The following is an 18,593-nucleotide window of genomic DNA, read 5'->3' on the forward strand; positions in this document are numbered from 1 at the left end:
CTGGTGTGTGGGGGCTGGGGGTGTTTTGGGGGGCCTGGTGTGTGGGGCTGGGGATGTTTTTGGGGGACATTTTGTTCTGAGATAAGCCAGGAATGAGCTGTCTGAAGAGGGCTGGTCAGTGTCAGTCCTGGCTCCCTTCCTCGAAGCCTCTGGTGGGCTGTGGTCTTGCAGGACCAAGTGCTCAAGGGCAGCCTTCCTGAGCTTCCCCCTCGTGTTGTCCCCGGTCCAGGAAAATGAAGGCTGTGAGAGGCACAGGGGCACGGCTCCCAAACCAGAGGCAACACCTGAGAACTTGCTGGAAATGCAACTTCCCAGGCCCCAGCCTACACCCACGGAGTTGGGCATGGGGCTTGCGGGGCACGAGCCCAGGGCTGGGTGCGGGAAGACCCACCTGGTCGGTCCCACTTCTGCTGTGTTGGCTTAAACCATCCCTCTGCCTCTCCCTGGGCCTCAGGTTAGACTAGACGCTCTGAGCTCCCTTCTCTGACCTTGATGACTCTGCTCATTCTTTCTGCAGCTGCTTCATGTCAGACGCTCATCTGGGCTCTGGGGAGGCATTCGTGGAAAAACAGAGTGACATCTCTGACCCTGCAGAGCTGACGTTCTAGTCTACAAATGAGGCTGTGGTCCCACAGCTGTCTCCTGAGAATCACTGTGAAGCTCGGTGCTGTGGCACGCGCCTGGAGTCTGGGCTACTTGGGAGACTGAGGCGCGAGGATTGCCTGAGCCCAGGAGTCCAGACCAGTTTGGGCTACATAGTGAAACCCCCATCTCTTAAAAGTCACTTACACTTGAGAGCCTTAAAGGCTCTAAGAAGTCCCACAAGAAAGAAATCCACTTAATTTTTCTTTTCTTTTTTTTGAGATGGAGTTTCACTCTGTCGCCCAGGCTGGAGTGCAGTGGTGTGATTTTAGCTCACTGCAACCTCCAACTCCCAGGTTCAAGCGATTCTCCTGCCTCAGCCTCCTAAGTAGCTGAGATTACAGGCACGTGCCACCATGCCCAGCTAAGTTTTGTACTTTTTTTTTTTTTTTTAAGTAGAGATAGGGTTTCACTCTATTGGCCAGGCTGGTCTTGAGCTCCTGACCTTGTGATCCTCCCCCCTCAGCCTCTCAAAGTGCTGAGATTACAGGCATGAGCCACCGCACCTGGCCTTAATTTTTCTTTGCATCCTAAACTTGTTGAATGGCAGAATTTCTCCTGGATTTCTCCCCCTGAGCCCCCTGCCCCACCCCCAGGAACATCCTTGTGTTCTGGAGAGGTGTTGCCTGCAGACAGCCTGTTGATAGGCGGCTTTTTTAGATTTGGAGATAAAAGGTTTCTTCCGTGAAGGCAAGGGTCCCTAACCCCTAATCGCCTGGGAGGGAGGAGAAAGGCGTTGCCTCTCCCAGCGGGGGAGCTGGGCTCCTTTTCTGGGCCTGGTGGTCTGGCGGGAATGCCTGGGAAGAACGCTGTGAGCTGGAGGGTCAGGGCTGCTGTGTCCTTGTGGCTTCCAGACATGCCCAAGGCCGCAGAGCCGGAGGCACAGGACGCCCTCATGGTCTCTCTGGAAACGGCAAGTTCCCCCTGCTGGTAGGCACACGCCTTGGTGAGCAGAGGCCAAGTGAAAAAAGCCCCTTTCCTTCTGGCTGGGAATGAGGACTTGGCTCATGAAGGGATCCTGGGCCGGCGCCCCAGGCAGGGCCTGTGGTGGCCTGTCTGTAGATGTGATGTGGCTGCTGAGTACCTGCGGAAACGATCTCTGGGTCCTCCAGGTGACCACGTAGCCGCCAGGTTGTCCTGCAGTCCAGGTGTGGAGTCCCGGCCCTGCCTCTGATGCTCCAGGCGGTTGGACCGGCCACTTTGCCCTTACCTACAGAACGTTTTACCGAAGAACCCTGAGAGCAGAGGGCTACAAGGCGAACTGCTGGAAGAGGCCTGGTGGGGCGAGGGTCCAGGGCTGTTTTCTTTTTTGAGATGAAGTCTCACTCTGTTGCCCAAGCTGGAGTGCAGTGGCATGATCACGGCTCACTGCAACCTCCACTTCCCAGGTTCAAGCGATTCTCCTGCCTTGGCCTCCCGAGCAGCTGGGACTGGGACTGCAGGCACGCACCACCATGTCTGGCTAATTTTTGTATTTTTAGTAGAGATGGGGTTTCACATGTTGGCCAGGCTGGTCTCAAACTCCTGATCTCATGATCCACCTGCCTTGGCCTCTCAAAGTGCTGGGATTACAGGTGTGAGCCACTGTGCCTGGCCAAGGGCTGTTTTCTTAAGACCCAGAAGTTTTTCCTTTAGCTTAAGGATTAGTGCAGTTTTCGTCTGGCTGCACAATTCATCCATGACTTTGAATTTTAAAATGGAGAGAAGCTGGCTTCCCAGGAAACAGTGCCCCTGGCCCTAGGCACCGGCCTGCCTGGTTGTCTCCAAGGCTCTCCTTCCCAGTGGCTGGTGCGGGCTCCTGGAGCTCAGTGGAGTCCCATTGGGGTGGCAATGGAAAGGGGGCAGGGGAGCAGGCAGTACTGAGATGCAGGCTGGAAACCGCCCTCCAGGAACTACTGTGAGGTTGAAGGCGAGATTTCCATGTAGGGAGCAAATGTAAGAGCCCCTGATGGACAGGGCACGCCTGGGGAGAGGCACTGGTGCCAGAGCGTGGCCCTGGGAGGCCTTGGCTCCCCAAAGCTCCGTGGGGCAGGCCCAGACCTCCCAGGGCAGCAGGGACAGGCTGGTCAGCCCAGATCCCTGCCTCTTGGGAGAGGAACCAGCTCTCCTTGGGAAGAGTGCCTCTGCCCCGGCCGGCCCTGGTCGAGGGAGCCTCGACCCTCTTGATTCATCCCTTTGTTTCCATCTCCTTAGTGCAAAAGGGCAGCATGCTTCTTCTCTGCTGGTTCCGTGGGATCTCGGCCAGGCCGAGTGTGTAGCATCTCTGCACACAGATAATAGCATGCATGGCACAGGAATCCATGCTTAGCTGTCGCCTGGTGCCTTCCTGCTGCCTGGTCCCCAGCAGAACCTGCATGCCTCCCTCCCCCTCTGGACATCGCATTCCCTGTGCCCTGGCTCCGAGGGTGGGGCCCGGGGGCCCCCTGGTGTCTGGCCGGGGAACAGTCGGGCTGGGCCCTCCTGGGTGTGTTGGACCAAGGCTCTGGCCCTGACTCCTCCCCGGCTGACTCCTCCCCACAGGCTGGCCTCAGCCGAGCTGGCGACTCAGCGGTGCTGGTGCGGCCGCCTTCCCCGGGCCCTGGCCCTGGCCCTCGTTCGTCCAGGCCAAGGTACCAGCAGGCCCCAGAGGGTCGGGTGGGGTTTTGGTAGGCTGGGAGGGGCAGGAGGGGACTGGCTTCCCCGAGAGGGATGGGGCCCCAAGCCCAGATGGCTCTCCACCTCCCAGATTCCTCCTCCAACTCCCAGGTTCCTCTCCCTCCCCCATGCTCTTCTCCTGCCCCCCACCCCCTTGGTTGCCTAAGCCCCAGCCAGGGACCCTCATTCCTGGCTGCCTCCCGCCCCAGCGTGAACTCGGAAGGGGGCAGCCTTCTCCTGGACGAGGACTCGGAAGTCTTCAAGATGCTGCAGGAAAATCGTGAGGGACGGGTGGCCCCCCGACAGTCCAGCTCCTTTCGGCTCCTGCAGGAAGCCCTGGAGGCTGAGGAGAGAGGTGAGGCCCTGGGATGGGGGCGCTGGGGAGAGAAAGGAGGCTCCCTTAATGAACCAGTGTTCTTAAGCGCCTGCGAAGCGCTCACCCTGGGACTAGGCTCTAAGCCCCAACCCTTCCTGTAAGAAGCTGACAGTCTGGGGGTCACCAGCATGCTCCCAGACTGTTGTGGGCAGTAGCCTAGCTGGCTGGGATGGGAAAGTGCCACCTGAGTGATAGAGGCTGTGGTGGGGCCTGGGGCTGGACCTCCAGGGAGGGCTTCTTGGTGGAAGAGGGATTTGACTTAGCCTCAGGAAAAAAAAAAAAAAAAACCGGGCCGGGCGCGGTGGCTCAAGCCTGTAATCCCAGCACTTTGAGAGGCCGAGGCGGGTGGATCACGAGGTCAAGAGATCGAGACCATCCTGGTCAACATGGTGAAACCCCGTCTCTACTAAAAATACAAAAAATTAGCTGGGCATGGTGGTGCATGCCTGTAATCCCAGCTACTCAGGAGGCTGAGGCAGGAGAATTGCTTGAACCCAGGAGGCAGAGGTTGCGGTGAGCCGAGATCGTGCCATTGCACTCCAGCCTGGGTAACATGAGTGAAACTCCGTCTCAAAAAAAACAAACAAAACAAAACAAACAAACAAACAAAACCCAAGACTTAAATAGCATTAAGACGGTGGCAGGAAGCACTGTGGAAAGCAGATGCTGGGAGCCAGAGGGCTTTGGGGTGCAAGAGCGAGAGAAGGGGGCCTGGTAGCATAGAGGGTGCCAGTGGAGGCCAAGCCCTTGTAGTGAGGGCCCTCGGGAACCAGGCAAGGAGTGCCCTGACCCAGGAGAGGCACTAAATACAGTGCCAGGTGAGCAAGACGTACGGAGGCTTGCAAGAGTTCAGTTCTTCATGAGACAGACGCCGTGCCTATCCGATGGAGCAGGTGTGTGCAGAGTTTGGGGATAGAAGGTGGTCCTGCCTCACACCTGCCCTTGAGCTCTGTTCATTGGGGCAGATGGGCCTGGCCAGCTCCCATGGAAGTGTGCGCTGCTGTGGGAGGTCCTGCAGGCGCTCGGCACCAGTGCCCTTTAGAACAGCGGGGAGAAGGGGAGGAGATGACAGGACAGGCAGGAGAGCGACCAAGAGAGGGCCCCTGTGGCTGGCTCTAACGCTGACTTTTAGCTCCAGGGGGCATTGGCACAGGCATAGGGGGTGGGGTGAGAAGGTTTGGAGCACATCTTGTCTGTTTTGACCCTGAGGCCTCAGAAGGTCCCAGGTGGCAGCACAGGGAGAGGGCAGTGACTTCACCAAGGAAGCCTCAGCGTCCTTAGCTGCAGACAGGGGCGACAGCTGCCCCACAGCCTGAGGCTTCATCTTAGCGTGGCTTTAGAGCTCAGATGCCATACGAATGGAAAAGCCCTTTGAAAGAGGTACCAAGGCGTTGCGCTCCTGTTACGTCTTGGGTTATTATCTATTCACACTGTCATTACCAGGTCACTAGAGAGGGAGCACCTGCCTCACCTGCCGTGTCACACAGCACAGATGGCCCCAGGTGGCCTTGGATGGGCACACTAGGCCTTGTACTTGCCTCTTTTATGCCCCTGTCCAGCCTCAGCCACAGGTCTGGCAAGATCATCTTCCTCCTTACCCGGTCCCACCCTCAGTGTGACTTTAGGTCACTGATTAAGGGTGCTTTCCCAGACCACCTCCTCAAAGCGGCTTTGGGACGGTGCTGTGGTTGGTGGGTTCTCACCACGTGTCTGTCTGCCCCACCCCCAGGTGGCACGCCAGCCTTCCTGCCCAGCTCGCTGAGCCCACAGTCCTCCGTCCCCACCTCCAGGGCCCTGGCCCCCCCGCCCAAGCTCCACACCTGTGAGAAGTGCAGCACCAGCATCGCGTGAGTGTGGGTGTGGGGGAAGCCTCAGCAGGTGGGTGGGGAGGGGGACAGGGCACTGGATGCTTTCAGGAAGGGTCAGGCCCATTGGGGCTAGCACTGGGCGCCCAGTCAGGGACCCCGGGGGAAGCAGTGCCTCACAGCTTTGGGGGCGTTAGTTACAGGTTTCTTAGGAGGCTGTGCTAACTGTTTCCGGCTGCATCTCCTCCCTCTCCCTCTCTTCCTTTCCCTTCCCTTTCAATTTCTCTATGAATAATTTCAAAGCCTCTAAAGATCTGTCCCGAGGTGCAGTACCTCCTCCTGAAAACTCCTCCTCTTTCCCTCCCTCCCACTTTGGGGCAGGCTGGATTTTCCCGAGGTGTGCTCATTTTTCTTTTTTTTCCTTTTTATTTTTTGGAGATGGAGTCTCGCACTGTCACCCAGGCTGAAGTGCAGTGGCGCAATCTCAGCTCACTGCAACCTTTGCCTCTGAGGTTCAAGGGATTCTTGTGTCTCAGCCTCTGAGTAGCTGGGACTACAGGTGCACACCACCACGCCCAGTTAATTTTCTGTATTTTTAGTAGAGACAGCATTTCACCATGTTGGCCAGGATGGTCTCGAATTCTCGACCTCACATGATCTGCCTGCTTTGACCTTCCAAAGTGTTGGGATTACAGGCTTGAGCCACCACGCCCAGCTGAGGTGGGCTCAGTTTTCTCAGCTGGTGGCATTTATAATGCAACCGCATTCTCTGGAAGGTTGCTGACCACTCCCCCAGGTAAATTTCTGAAGTGTGCAGTGTGGAGGCGCAGGTGATGGACTTTAGGCAAATCCCTTAACCTCTCTGGGCTTCACTGTTTTCATCTGCAGAGTGGGAGAATATCCACTTGCCCTGCTGGGTCAAGATAAGAAATTCATGTTTAAAAAGCATGTGTTTTCCATCCTTCATTGGGTCTCTTGGAGGATTTGTTAAATACTGATGGCTGGGCCAGCAGCCTGAGAATGAGCATTTCTCTCATGTACCTTAGTGAGGCTGATGCTGCTGGCCATGGGACCCCGGACCACACTGAGAATCACTGCTCTGTTCAAAATCCAGGCAATGTGGGGTGCACTCCACAGTCTTTGTGTGGGAGGAATGACTTTTTTTTTTAATTTTTAGTTTTTTAAATAGGGTTTTACTCTGTTGCTCAGGCTGGAGTGCAGTAGCGATGTCATGGCTCACTACAGCCCCGAAGTCCTGGGCTCTACTGATTCTCCCATCTCAGCCTCCTGAGTATCAGTATCTGGGACTACAAGCGTGTGCCACGACAGCTGGCTAATTTTTAAATTTTTTGTAGAGATGGGATCTTGCTATGTTGCCCAGTCTGGTTTGTTGCCCAGTCTGGTTTCAAACTCCTGGCCTTATCGATCTATCTACCTTGGCCTCCCAAAGTGCTGGGATTATAGGCATGAGCTACTGTGTCTGGCCACCCTTTTTTTTTTTTTTTTTTTTTTAAATTAGAGATCCCAGCAGTGGCAGTGGTGGTGGGGATGTGTGTGTGTTAGGGGGTTTGTCAAAGTGAGATTCCTGCGTGCCATTTCAAGAGTCAAGTCTCGGGCCTGGCGTGGTGGTGCATGCCTGTAATCTCAGTACTTTGGGAGGCTGAGGCAGGTGGATCACCTGAGGTCAGGGGATCGAGACCATCCTGGCTAACATGGTGAAACCCCATCTTTACTAAAAATACAAAAATTAGCTAGGCATGGTGGCACAACCCTGTAATCCCAGCTACCTGCAAGGCTGAGGCAGGAGAATCGCTTCAACCCAGGAGGCGGAGGTTGCAGTGAGCTGAGATCGCACCATTGTGCTCCAGCCTGGGCAACAAGGATGAAACCCCGTTAGAAAAAATAATAATAAGTCTCTAAGAAGGCTTTGGGTTCTTCCCAGGTTGTGATGCTAGGGTGGGGACCAGGCCCCCTGGGAAATGGTGGCCTTCTGCCTAGGGCTGCAGCTCTGAGCTAAAGCCTCTCCCTCCCCTGCAGGAACCAGGCCGTGCGCATCCAGGAGGGCCGGTACCGCCACCCCGGCTGCTACACCTGCGCTGACTGTGGGCTGAACCTGAAGATGCGAGGGCACTTCTGGGTGGGCGACGAGCTGTACTGTGAGAAGCACGCCCGCCAGCGCTATTCCGCACCCACCCCCCTCAGCTCTCGGGCCTGAGCCCGCCACGCCCTCAGCCTGCTGCACTGCCGGGCCAGGGTCGTGCCCATACAAGTTGGCATGGCAGGGGCAATTGTGGGTGTCTGCTCTTACGTGAGCTAAGTTTGGGGACCTGAGGCCCCTTTGTCTTCACTGGGTGGGCCAAGGTCTGGGACCTGTCTTGGGCTGTGGGAGCCTAACCCTCACCCTGCCGGGACCCTCTCCCCTGCAGGACTGGCACTGTGCTAGTCTGAGGTGGCTGCTGCTTTTGATCAACCTTTGTATGCCAGGGTCTAAGCAGAGTGGAACACAGAAGTGGGAAGGAGAGAGGTGGGCCAGGGGCTGATGGTGTCACTGTGTAAAGTTTTTGACATATGAGCTCTATAAATGTATGAATATGGACAAAACAAAGTAGTAGGACTTCCTTCTCTTTCCCACCACCAGCCCTCAGTATGAGCTGCTCCCACCACCAGGTGGAGGGTCTTTACTTAGGAAACATGCATTTCCTCTTATTTTCCCTCCTTCAAATCCCACTGATGCCAGTTGCCTGCACCTGACATTTCCCATGGAAGGGCCTTGCCTCTTTTGGGTTGGAGTCGTGTTTTTCCTTAACCCTTTTGTAAAGATGCCTGTTTTACCAGAGGACCCTCGTGCTATGGCGGGAATGAAGCGGTCACTGGGAACTTTGGAGGGGATGGTGGAAGGCCAGGAGATCCGCCCAGGCAAGCCGATGAGACAACTTCTGGCCCACCAAGGGCTGGGCCTCTGGGGCCAGGTTGATCTACTGATAACTTCTGCTTCTGCAAGTTTTTCTTTTTTTTTTTTAAGAGGGAGTCTCTCTCTGTTGCCCAGGCTGGAGTGCAGTGGTGCAATCTCAGCTCACTGCAATCTCCATCTCCCTGAGCTCAAATGATTCTCCTGCCTGAGCCTCCTGAGTAGCTGGGACTGCAGGTGCACGCCACCATGGCCAGCTAATTTTTGTATTTTTGTAATTTGTATTTGGATTACAGGGTTTCGTTATGTTGGCCAGGCTTGTCTCGAACTCCTGGTCTTGTGATCCACCCACCTGCCTCAGCCTCCCAAAGTGCTGGGATTACAGGCGTGAGCTACATTGCCTGGTGAAACCTTCCACTTCTTTCCTGGGAGACTCTGCTGCCTTAATTGGTGACTGATCTGGGGCGGGGAAGGCAGGCTAGGCAGGGTGGCTCAGGCCTGTAGCCCAAGGTACTTAGGAGGCCTGAGGAGCACTTGAGCTCAGGAGGCTGAGGCTGCCTTAAGGTATGATTGTGCCACTGCATTCCAGCCTGGGAGGGAGAGAGACATGTCTCTTAAAAAAACAAAAACAACCCAATGCATATGGCCAGTGCCAGGTGAGCTGCCTGGGGGTGCACTTGAGGCAGGGGACAGTGGGGTCCCCTGGCTAGCCTAGGATTTGGGCCTGATTCCCCCACTACCCCTAGTGGTAGTCCCAGAGGATGCTGTGGACCCATCCCCATCCCCGTCAGCCCAGCCTGGCTGCAGCCCCAGCTCTCTTTTCAGAGAAGATCAAAGCTGGGCTTCCCAGGGTGCCTGGCTGGTGCCTGCTGGCAGCTTTGCGCTCTCTGACTCTTTATGGAAGGAATCTTGGCGCAGACGTTTGTGTTGCCTCTTCAGGCACCTGTTGATATAATTTACACCTTGATATTATTGTCTAATCTTTTGCCTGGATGGCTGCCTGAGACGTGTCTTTATTTTTATGGAAAAGATCAAGGCTGTCGGGCTCAGGAACCTGTGGGCCCCCTGGCGCAGGTTAGAAATGGGGTAGCCTCTTTGGCGCCACCTAGTGTCTGGTGCAGCCCATGACGGGGCCGTAAAAAGAAGGTCCCATTCACCGGGAAACACTGGGCTTTTGGGCACAGCGGGAATACAGCCTAAGAATGAATGAGACAATGTGTCAGTGAGCGCTAAGGGCTGCCTTGGAATGCGCAGAGGAGGGTCCGGTGAGTTCAAAGCAGTGGCCATGATGCGAAAGGAGGGCTGGGTCTTGGACAGGTGGAGGAGAGGAATGCTGAGTGATGGGGTGGCTGCCTGGGGATGCTTCACTCAGAGCAGTGGATGATGGGGACACAGATAAGATCAGAAGGGAGCTGTCAATGCCAGAAGTAGTTTGAACTTCACCTTCAGGCTCTGGGGACACTTTGTTTTGAGACAGGGTCTTGCTCTATTGCCCAGGCTGGAGTGCAGTGGTGCAATCTTAGCTCACTGCAGCCTCCACCTCCTGGGCTCAGGAGATCCTCCCACAGCCTCCCACGTAGCTGGGACTACAGGTGAGCACCACCACACCTAGCCAATTTTAAAGTTGTTTGTTTGTCTGTTTTTTGAGAGAGTCTTGCTCTGTTGCTCAGGCTGGAGTGCAGTGGTGCGATCTTGGCTCCCTGAAACCTCCGCCTCCCGGGCTCAAGTGATTGTCCTGCCTTGGCTTCCCGAGTAGCTGGAGTACAGGTGCCTACCACCACACCTGGCTAATTTTTGTATTTTCAGTAGAGACGGGATTTTACCATATTGGCCAGGCTGGTCTCACACTCCTGACCTTGTGATCCGCCTGCCTCGGCCTCCCAAAGTGCTGGGATTACAGGCGTGAGCCACCGCACTCGGCCTATGGGGACACTCGGAAGGTTTTTTTTTTTTTTTTTTTTTTGGGATGGAGTTTCGCTCTTGTTACCCAGGCTGGAGTGCAATGGCGCGATCTCGGCTCACCGCAACCTCCGCCTCCTGGGTTCAGGCAATAAGCAGAGAAGTGACAGGTTGGAAAAGATGGTTTGGACGTTTGGCGTGGACTTATTCCCACCTGTATGTAGCACGCCTTGCTGGGCCTGAAGTGTCAGAGGAGTGGAGGAGGAGAAGTGGGGAGAGGGCACATGTGAAATGGTGAGTATTCCAGTGAGCCGTGGGATGCCTTCCGAAGGCTTTGCTAGGTTCCAGCTCAAATCCCCCTCTGGCCCTGAGGATTTCAGCACCAGGTTCTCTGCAACCACACAATCAGCCCAGGCTCCAGAGGGAACTACCCCGGAAGAACGGAGTTAGGAGTTGGTCAGCAGAGGAGGCTGGGGCAGGCAGTCTTTGGTTTTTTTTTTAGCTCTGACCTTATCCCCACCCTAAGCCAGCTAGCTGCATGCTCCCACTCCCTCTTCTGTCTTCCTGACTTTGTCCCATGCAGTGCCCTCTTCCCTCCCTGCATTGAGGAGAATAACTGCAGAAGTGACAGATTTGAGTTAGAAGTGGCCCAAAGGAGCATCTGATACAAACCCTTTTGGTTAGAGAAGGGAAAGTGACTTTTCCGAAGCTGCACAGCTAGGCAGTCATAATGGGAGCAGTTTTGGTGTGCTAGGGATTTTTTCAAGGCTTTCACTCACTTAATTCTCACAACCCGGAGATAGGTACTGTTAACCTCTCCGCAGATGAGGAAACCAAGGACTGGGAGGTTCAGTAACTGGTCCAAGGACTCCTAGCTAGTTAGAAATGGATCTACAGCCTGCCTCCTGGGTTTCTGGCTTGTGGGGGGCAGAGTTTATCCCTCTGTCATTGGAGGCAGCCTTCCAGGCACAGCTCTGGCCACCTCTGGTCACAAATGGAGGCTACCTGAGAGCCCTTCCCAGCCCTCTCTAGGCTCTTAGCTTTGTGCTTCCTCCCACAGGGACTAGCTCCAGCTGAGCTTGCAGGAGAGCCGCTTCCTGGAGCCAGGACTTCCCCATGGGAAGTGCAGGGGCCGCTGGGCACTGCTAGCCTCTGCCTGAGGGCTGACTGTGCTCAGGCCACTGTCTGTCTCAGGAACTCATGGTGGTGGCTTCCCTTGTCAGGAGTGCGTGGAGGGAGTGGCTGTGCTGCCCCTCTCATTCCTTCAAGTGCAGAGAGCCCTGGCTTGGGGCTGTGGCTGCCACCCCACTATGAGTGTTGGGTCAGATCCATCAGATACCGCTTCCCCCCTCCACCCCCATCCCTGCCCACCGCCAGGGCTCAGGCTGCTCTGAGCTGGTCCCAGCCAGGACACATCTGCATGTGGGAGTGGGAGGGTGGGGGGTGCGCCACAGCCTGGAGGGGAGTGTGTGTTGGGGTGTGTGTGTATGTGTAAGTTCTTTTGAGTCACACACAAAGCGTTGTGCTGAGACATTGCATTCCTGCTGGCTGGGCTTCCTGTTTCCAGATGCATTCCTGCCCCAGAGTCACCACGGAGACTGTTTGGAATCCCGCCTCACATTCTCCAAATTCAGGGCGCGATCTGGCAAAGGCTCCTTCCCCACCCTTTTACTTTGGAGGGAGTCTGGTCTCCCTCCTACCCAGGGAGGGCTGGCAGGGCTCTGGCATGGCCAGGGGTGTGATGACACATCTCGATGGCCTTGCGTGAGGCAGTTCCTGGAGGCCCAGCACTCTGGTTCCCTCTGCCTGTGAGGAAGCAGAGTGGGGACTGTCTAGGAAGACAGGGCTGGGAGGGGGCAGCCCAGAGGACCCATGGCTAGCAGGGAGGGGCGTAGGCTAGAGTAGGACAGTGCTGAGACATGGCCAGCAATTCCTGCACTTTGCTCTTATTTTGCCGGCTTACTCAGAGCTTGGCTGTGGGCCTCAGTTTCCCCGTTTTATAAAATTTTAAAATCTGATAGTTTGTGGCTCTCGGATGAAGGCCCCACAGTGGGTGTTTGGGGACCGGTTCTAGAAAGGAGCAAAGGGAAGGGGGTGCACAGACTGCTTTATGTCTCCCAGTTAAGAGCCACTTCCTTCCAGTGGCTCTGGCTCCAGCCGCCCCCTTCCCAGGTGCAAGTCTGCACGTCCGCCTGCTCCCTTATCTGCCTCAGGGGATTTGGGTCCTGCTGGGATTTTTCCAGCCCTGGCCCCTCCCTCTGGTGGAGGCCCTTTCCTTAAGAGGCCACCGTCCCCAGTCTGGTCACCACCTCTCTCATCTTCAGTAGCTGCTTGGGCTCCTTTTAGGAGGGGGAGTGAGTGGTGGAATCCCACGGGCCAAAGCAGGGAGCGGAGAGGTGGGAACTGGGGGACATTTACACTTTGGCCCAGTCTTCAGGCAGCTCCCCGCTGGCTCGCGTCTTTCCAGATCTTGAGACCTATCCAGTCCGCAGCTTTAGGGAACCCGGGACGAGAAAGAGGCAGGGGACTGGGAGGGTGTTCTGATCTTTCCGAGAACACACGCGCGTCCTGCAGTTGTAAAGGATTTCCCAGTGGGCAGGAATCGTTTCCCCTCCTATCGCCCAGGTTTCCAAGCGCCCAAGGGACCGGCCCCAAGCCACAAGGCTGGGGAGGGCCAGGTGCCCGCGTCCTGTTCAGCGCTCTTCCCACGGCCGGGACGTGGGGCTCCATTTCCTTCCGGGCTCTTGTCCCGTCCTCCGGCCAGCCCCGCCGGCTCCAAGTCCGCGGCAGGAAGACAGACCCTGCGTGTGAACCCGGGGGGCCAGCTCCTCGCAGAACAGCGGATCTGGACCCTTATTTTGGCCTCGGCCAGAGTTGGGGGCGCTGCCCACTGCGTGACATCGGGGTGCTGGTCGAGTCTGCCTGTGCTTGGTCACCACGCCGCCTGCACCCTCTACCTGGCGCCCTTCACATCCCTCGCCTCGCCGCTTCTCTTCCTCTCCTCGCCCTTCCCCTCCCTCTCCTCGCCCCTCCCTTCCCTCGTGTCGCCCCGCCCCCTCTTCGCCCCGCCCCTCTCTCCCCCTCGCCCCTCTTCCCTTGTCTCGCTCCCCTCCCTCGCCTCGCCCCGCCCCTCCCCCGTGTCGCCCCGCCCCTTTCTCTCTTCGCCCTGCCCCTTTCTCTCTTCGCCCCTCCTCTCTGTCTCCTCGCTCCTTCCCTCTCTCCTCGCCCCTCCCTCTCTCCCCTCGCTCCTCCCTCTCTCCCCTCGCTCCTCCCTTTCCTCGTCTCGTCTCGCCCCTCCCTCGTCTCGCCCCGCCCCTCCCTCGTCTCGCCCCGCCCCTCCCTCGTCTCGCCCCGCCCCTCCCTCGTCTCGCCCCCCTCCCTCCCCTCGCCCCGGCCTTCCCCTGTGTTGCCCCGCCCTTCCCCTGTGTCGCCCCGCCCCTTTCTCTCCTCGCTCCTCCCCTCTGTCTCCTCGCCCCTCCCCCTCGCCCCTAGCCCCTCCCCTCCCTCTTTTCGTCCCTCCCTTCCCTCGTCTTGCCCCTCCTCTCCCTCCCTCTTCCCTCCCCCTAGGCCCCGCCCCCTCCGCTCCGTCCTCCGCCCCCCTAGCCCGGCTGGGAGTATCAGGGGGCCGCGCCCAGCTGGGTCTGGACGGGCGGGCGCTGAGCTTCCTGAGCGCGGCGGGGCCTCGCGCCGGGATCCTCCGGCGGCTGCAGCGGCCGGGGCCGGGGCCGGGAGCAGGCCATGCTGGGCCGGCGGCGCGCCTTCGCCGTGGACGGCCGGGGTGAGTCGCCCACCCCCAGGATGGCCGGGACCCCAAGCCGGGCAGCCCCCGCCGCCTCCCGCCCCCAAGCCGGGCAGCCACTCTTAGCTCCTCGCCCAGCGCGGCGCACCCTGCGGGCAGCTCCTGCCCCGCTGCGCCTCCCTCACCGCCTCCCTCTGGAGGGGCGGTCGTCAGGGGACGCCTCGCAGGCTGGAGCTCCCCTGGGCTCTGGCGTTAAACCACCACCGCCTCCGCCCCACTTCCTCAGGCTCCGCTTCCCTCGCCTTCCCGCTCCGTCTGAGGATGTGGGAATCCGCCCGCGCCACAGCCGGCAGTTCCGCAGAGCCCCCTCCGTGGCTGCGGACACCTCTCCCACCCGGTGACCTCCTGCCCCACTTCCTTGCCCAGAGGGGCCCGGGTGGGCATCCGGCTCCTGCGTGCCCCGCAGCTCGTCCCCCCAAGCCCATTTCCCGCACCCTTCATTCCGCCGGGACGCCCCGTCGCCAGAGGGCCTGCGGAGGTGACAAAATCTTCACTATTCTCACTTAGAACAAAAGCCCAAATCGTTTCTAGCTGTGATTTTTATCCTCCTCCCCGTGAGCTGCAGGAGCGGCTTCATCTGGCATCCTGCGGAGGCCCCCAGAGCAGACTGGGTCCCAGACTTTCCTCTTTGTACCCCCCACCTCTCCCTGAAGCTGGGCACAGTCCTACCCCCGCTTGGGGAGCAGTGGAAGAGCCTGGGGCTCCCCACTTCTGATTTGGAGATCGCGGGCGGATCCTAGCTAGGTGGGGGGCACAGACCAGGCCGTCTAAGGGATTGATGGACGTGGCCTGCCAGGGCTTTGCCTGCCACACAGCCCAGAGCACGGGTTCCCTGTCGCTAACACCTATTGTGAAGGGAATCCCATCCACACATCTCCCAAACAGCCGTGGCCATGTCCGGGCGGCTGTGGCTGTCCAGTGGCCGTCCTTCCTCACTGGTCTAGGACACTCCTCCCGGGGGCAGTCCTGCCAGCCGCCAGGAATGCTGGGGGTGTTGGGGGTGGCCTGCCCCGCCTGACACTGACTCTCCCTGCAGATGGGGCTGGCGAGGGCCTGGCACGGGGCTGCATAGTGCCTGGAGTCACCAGCACCTACAGACGGATCCCAGACACTGCCCACTGGTGCTCATCCTGGGAGAGAGGTGACAAGCTCAGTGGTGTCGGCAGGGAGGCACAGTTTCTCAAACTGGCCTCCCGGGACTCAGGAGTGGAGATGGCAGTTGGGGACAGCCCCCTGGCCGCCCTACCGGGCCTTTCTCAGGACTCCCTGGACTTTGAACCCTCAGGGAGTCCTGAGCCCCTGGCCCAGGTAGGCGGGCTCCCGGCCAGCCAGAAGCTGGAGCAGGTGCTGGAGCGGTCCCACCGGCTCCCAGCAGCTCCCGCCGGCTTATCAGGACACCGCCCCCTGCAGCCGCCAAGCAAGCCAGAGCGTGAAGTGCCCCTTTTTGGAGCAGGAGAACAGGAGTCTACGGAGGCAGACACGGACCTAGAGTCAGGCCTGGAAGAAGAGGCGGTGAGTGCTGATTCGCAGGCTGGGTTTGAGAGTCGGACGGACAGCCTAGCTCCTCTGGTTCTCCCTGGAGCTCTCTCGGGGTGGGGCACTCCCTGCCCCTAATTGATGGGTTGTGTCAAAGCTTCCTGCTGCACCCCACTTCCAGCTGTGTACAGCCACCCCCACAGAGGAGCTGGGCAGCTACAAGCCCTGCCTGGCATGCCCCCCTGGGCAGTGGGGAAGCCAGCTGTGTGTGTTCCTCCTTGGGGCCCACTCTGCTCCCATCTGCTGAATGAGCCCAGCCTGGCTGCTTGGGGCAGGACAGGAGCCAGGCTGAAACCCCCCCTATCTCATGATGACCCACAGGTGGGGGGCCTGGGGCCTGGAGCCTGGGCCTGCCTCCCCGGGCAGGGTCTTCGATATCTCGAACACCTGTGTCTGGTGCTGGAGCAGATGGCGAGGCTCCAGCAGCTCTATCTGCAGCTTCGGATCCAGAGGCTCCCAGGGGTAAGTAAGATGTGAGTGGGGACAGGCCAGTGAGTGGGGGCGGGGGCAGAGGACAGATGGGAACCCAGGAACTGTGGCTGCCCTCAGGAAACCTGTTGTGAGGTGATCAGGCCCTCAGAACAGCCTCAGCCCTCTAGCCAGACCCTAATCACCTGTCTCTTCTGTGCACAGGATCCCGACGGGGAGGAGTTGGCCCGAGCCGCTTTACCGTCCCTCTTACACACCCAAGGCAATGGGGGGCAGGGGCCATGGGAGCTGCTAAGCCAGACAGAGCAGACAGGTGAGGGGCCACTGTGTCTCCCTTTGTCCTGCCTGCCTGGGGTCCAACCAGCAGGTCCTCTGAGCCGAAGCTTGATGGGGTGTCTTCTGGCCCTTGCCCTGGGTAACTTGACTCTCTTTCTGAAGGGGCAAAGGCTGCTTCACCCCCAAAGGTGGAGGTGCCCAGTGCCAACCCTCCCAGGCTGCCAGAAGCCCCAGTGGAGCCAATGTACCACTTGCCGTCTTCCCAGGGATACAAGGTAGGGGACGGGTGTATGTGGGCAGGTGGTGGGTTGGGGGGAGGGGTGGTGGGGATGCATGGGCACCCTGGGGGCCAGCAACCCTGGGGAAGTGGCAGGATTGATTCCTGTTCGGAGCAAGCGACTCATCCTAGCTGCGGTGACAGCTGTCTCTGGGAGCTTGGTCCGGGGTCCGAGTGTGGGGGGCTCTTGGTGATCCCTCGTCCTCTGCTCAGCGGGATATCTCCCACTGGGACAAGGTCAAGGTCCTGCTCAACCGGATCTGCCGGAGAAGCCACCACCACCCTGAGCCCCCTGCCCCTCCTGATGGCTCTGGCCCCAGGTGAGCCCCGTGCTTAGCCAGGTTAGGGCAGGGAGAGGAGATTGATGAGCCAGAATGCTGAGATTGTCATGCCAGCTGCCATTATTGCCCCTGAGAAACTGGAGAGGCAGTCTGGAAGGGGGTGCTGGAAGAAACAGAAAGTAGGTAAAACGCCATTTACAGATAAGGATGCTGGGTTCTCGGTGGGGTGGGGGGTAGTTGCTCTTCCAAAGCCACATGGTGAGTCAGTGACAGTCAGGATCAGAATGTGGGAAACCTGCCTACCCTAGCTCAGCAAGCCCTCACCCCTCAATGCTGACATTTAGGTCACCTCCCAGGTTTTTGGGGAGAGCAAGGTGTGGAGCACAAAGTATTTCACAGTGGGTGAAGGCCATCATGCCGAAGGGCTTATGTACTGAAGAGTTCTCCAGGGGGAAGAAGTACCAAGTCATTTAACAGCCCCAGGCCACACCCCCCATTGCCTCTCAGCCATTACATAAATCATGTTCTCTCAACTCTGGGGCCGTCGTTTTATTTCCTCCCTCTGGCCTAATGTCTTTTCATTTCCACAGGATCGAGTCCAGGGACCTCCCTGAAACGCCTCAGTGCCACCCCCACCAGAAGACCTTTATGCCGTCATTAGTGGTTAAGAAGCAACGAGCAAAAAACCTTTCTGTATGATGAGACCTCTCGGTGCACCTGGTTACCCTGGGTGGAGGGGACTTGATGCGAAGTCTTCCTCGCCCTTTGCCCTGTTGCTGCTTCTCTGCACTGCCAGGAAAAGCTGCTGATGGCTGCCCTCCTCTCTGAGTCGAGGGCTGAATCTTTGTCCTCTAAGCAGTCTGGTCAGGAGCTCTGGTTTCTTGTGACGCTCCTAAGATGCAGCAGCTGCAGGGCCCCTCCTCCTCACCAGGAATCTCTGGGTTTCCACAATGTGAACTCACTCATGATCAGATGTCTGTGGAGTGTTTTTGGCACGGTGACTTGTCTGGGCCCAGCATGTTGCAGATGTGTATTTATGCACAATGGTATGCATATCTCTGTGTGACTGTCAGTGTTATAAGCTGGTTGGATCCTACCATCTCTTCTGATACAATACATCCAAAGGGTTGATAATATGGGCAAGGTCACTGCAGAAGGATGGAACTGACCTTTATTCCCCAGTGGGCAGTTACTGAGCTTTCCTCCTCAGAGCCAGGCATCCCTGGGACAGAGAACAGTGTGGCCTTGGCTGCCTCTGCATGGAGTCACCCAGGACCCCTGAAGACTGCACCAGGAATGAGGAAGATCAGGAGCAACATGGGAACAGAAGAATAACTTTCAAAACCAGTGCTCAGCTTTTCTGCTCCGTACGAGCGTTTACTGGTCCTAACTCAAACCAGGTGACTGTACTAGTTCTTAGACCCTAAGTTAACCTTTCTGAGCCATAGCTTCCAGCTGGGAACAATGATGCCTGCCCTACCTACCTCACAGACTTGTTATGAGGATAAAGTGAGATTAAACTGCCTCAAAGTACTTTGTGAACCTTAAGTGAATAGGAAAAGGCTGGAGGGATGATGAGGAGGTTGGAGGATAAGGGGAGCCTGGGATTGCTAATGGGGACTAAAATGGCCAGTCTCCTGGCAAGATTTTGAGCAGTTAATTTCATTGAGGCCTCGTAGGTTTCATCTTTGATAATTAGGGCACTGATTCCTGACTGCTTACCCACCAGGA

General features: G+C 57.8%; 2 protein-coding genes across 15 annotated transcripts in view; both read left to right on the plus strand.

Annotated features, from left to right (window-relative positions):
• PDLIM2 (PDZ and LIM domain 2) overlaps positions 1-8,076 on the plus strand; it is a 16,458-nt gene extending 8,382 nt beyond the window's left edge. For 4 of the 9 annotated variants that reach the window (XM_032288502.1, XM_032288493.1, XM_032288499.1 and 1 more), the window contains exons 7-10: positions 3,163-3,251; positions 3,444-3,631; positions 5,382-5,499; positions 7,495-8,058. In XM_032288502.1, coding sequence (XP_032144393.1) covers positions 3,163-3,251; positions 3,444-3,631; positions 5,382-5,499; positions 7,495-7,672 — 573 coding nt within the window. In that variant the 3' untranslated portion in view covers positions 7,673-8,058. Of the gene's footprint in view, positions 1-3,162; positions 3,252-3,443; positions 3,632-5,381; positions 5,500-7,494 lie in introns of all 9 variants that reach the window. The other 5 variants (XM_032288494.1, XM_032288501.1, XM_032288500.1 and 2 more) reach the window with 3 other exon arrangements.
• A 5,789-nt stretch (positions 8,077-13,865) lies between these two features.
• On the plus strand, positions 13,866-18,396 carry CUNH8orf58 (chromosome unknown C8orf58 homolog). Of its 6 annotated transcripts, none has more exons than XM_032288506.1 (7): positions 13,874-14,042; positions 15,100-15,575; positions 15,921-16,061; positions 16,233-16,341; positions 16,467-16,579; positions 16,795-16,901; positions 17,453-18,396. In XM_032288506.1, exons 1-7 carry the CDS (start codon positions 14,003-14,005, stop codon positions 17,559-17,561), a joined length of 1,095 nt encoding a protein of 364 aa, XP_032144397.1. In that variant the 5' UTR covers positions 13,874-14,002; the 3' UTR covers positions 17,562-18,396. The 6 variants fall into 6 exon arrangements, with proteins under 6 accessions (XP_032144400.1, XP_032144401.1, XP_032144403.1 ...); XM_032288507.1 differs by having other exon boundaries at positions 13,875-14,042; positions 16,819-16,901; XM_032288509.1 differs by lacking the exon at positions 16,233-16,341 and having other exon boundaries at positions 13,866-14,042.
• The last annotated feature ends 197 nt before the right edge of the window (positions 18,397-18,593 follow it).

This window comes from Sapajus apella, unplaced genomic scaffold (genome assembly GCF_009761245.1).
Source record: "Sapajus apella isolate SASKATOON/1434 unplaced genomic scaffold, GSC_monkey_1.0 scaffold21, whole genome shotgun sequence".
NCBI classification, from domain to species: Eukaryota; Metazoa; Chordata; class Mammalia; order Primates; family Cebidae; genus Sapajus; species Sapajus apella.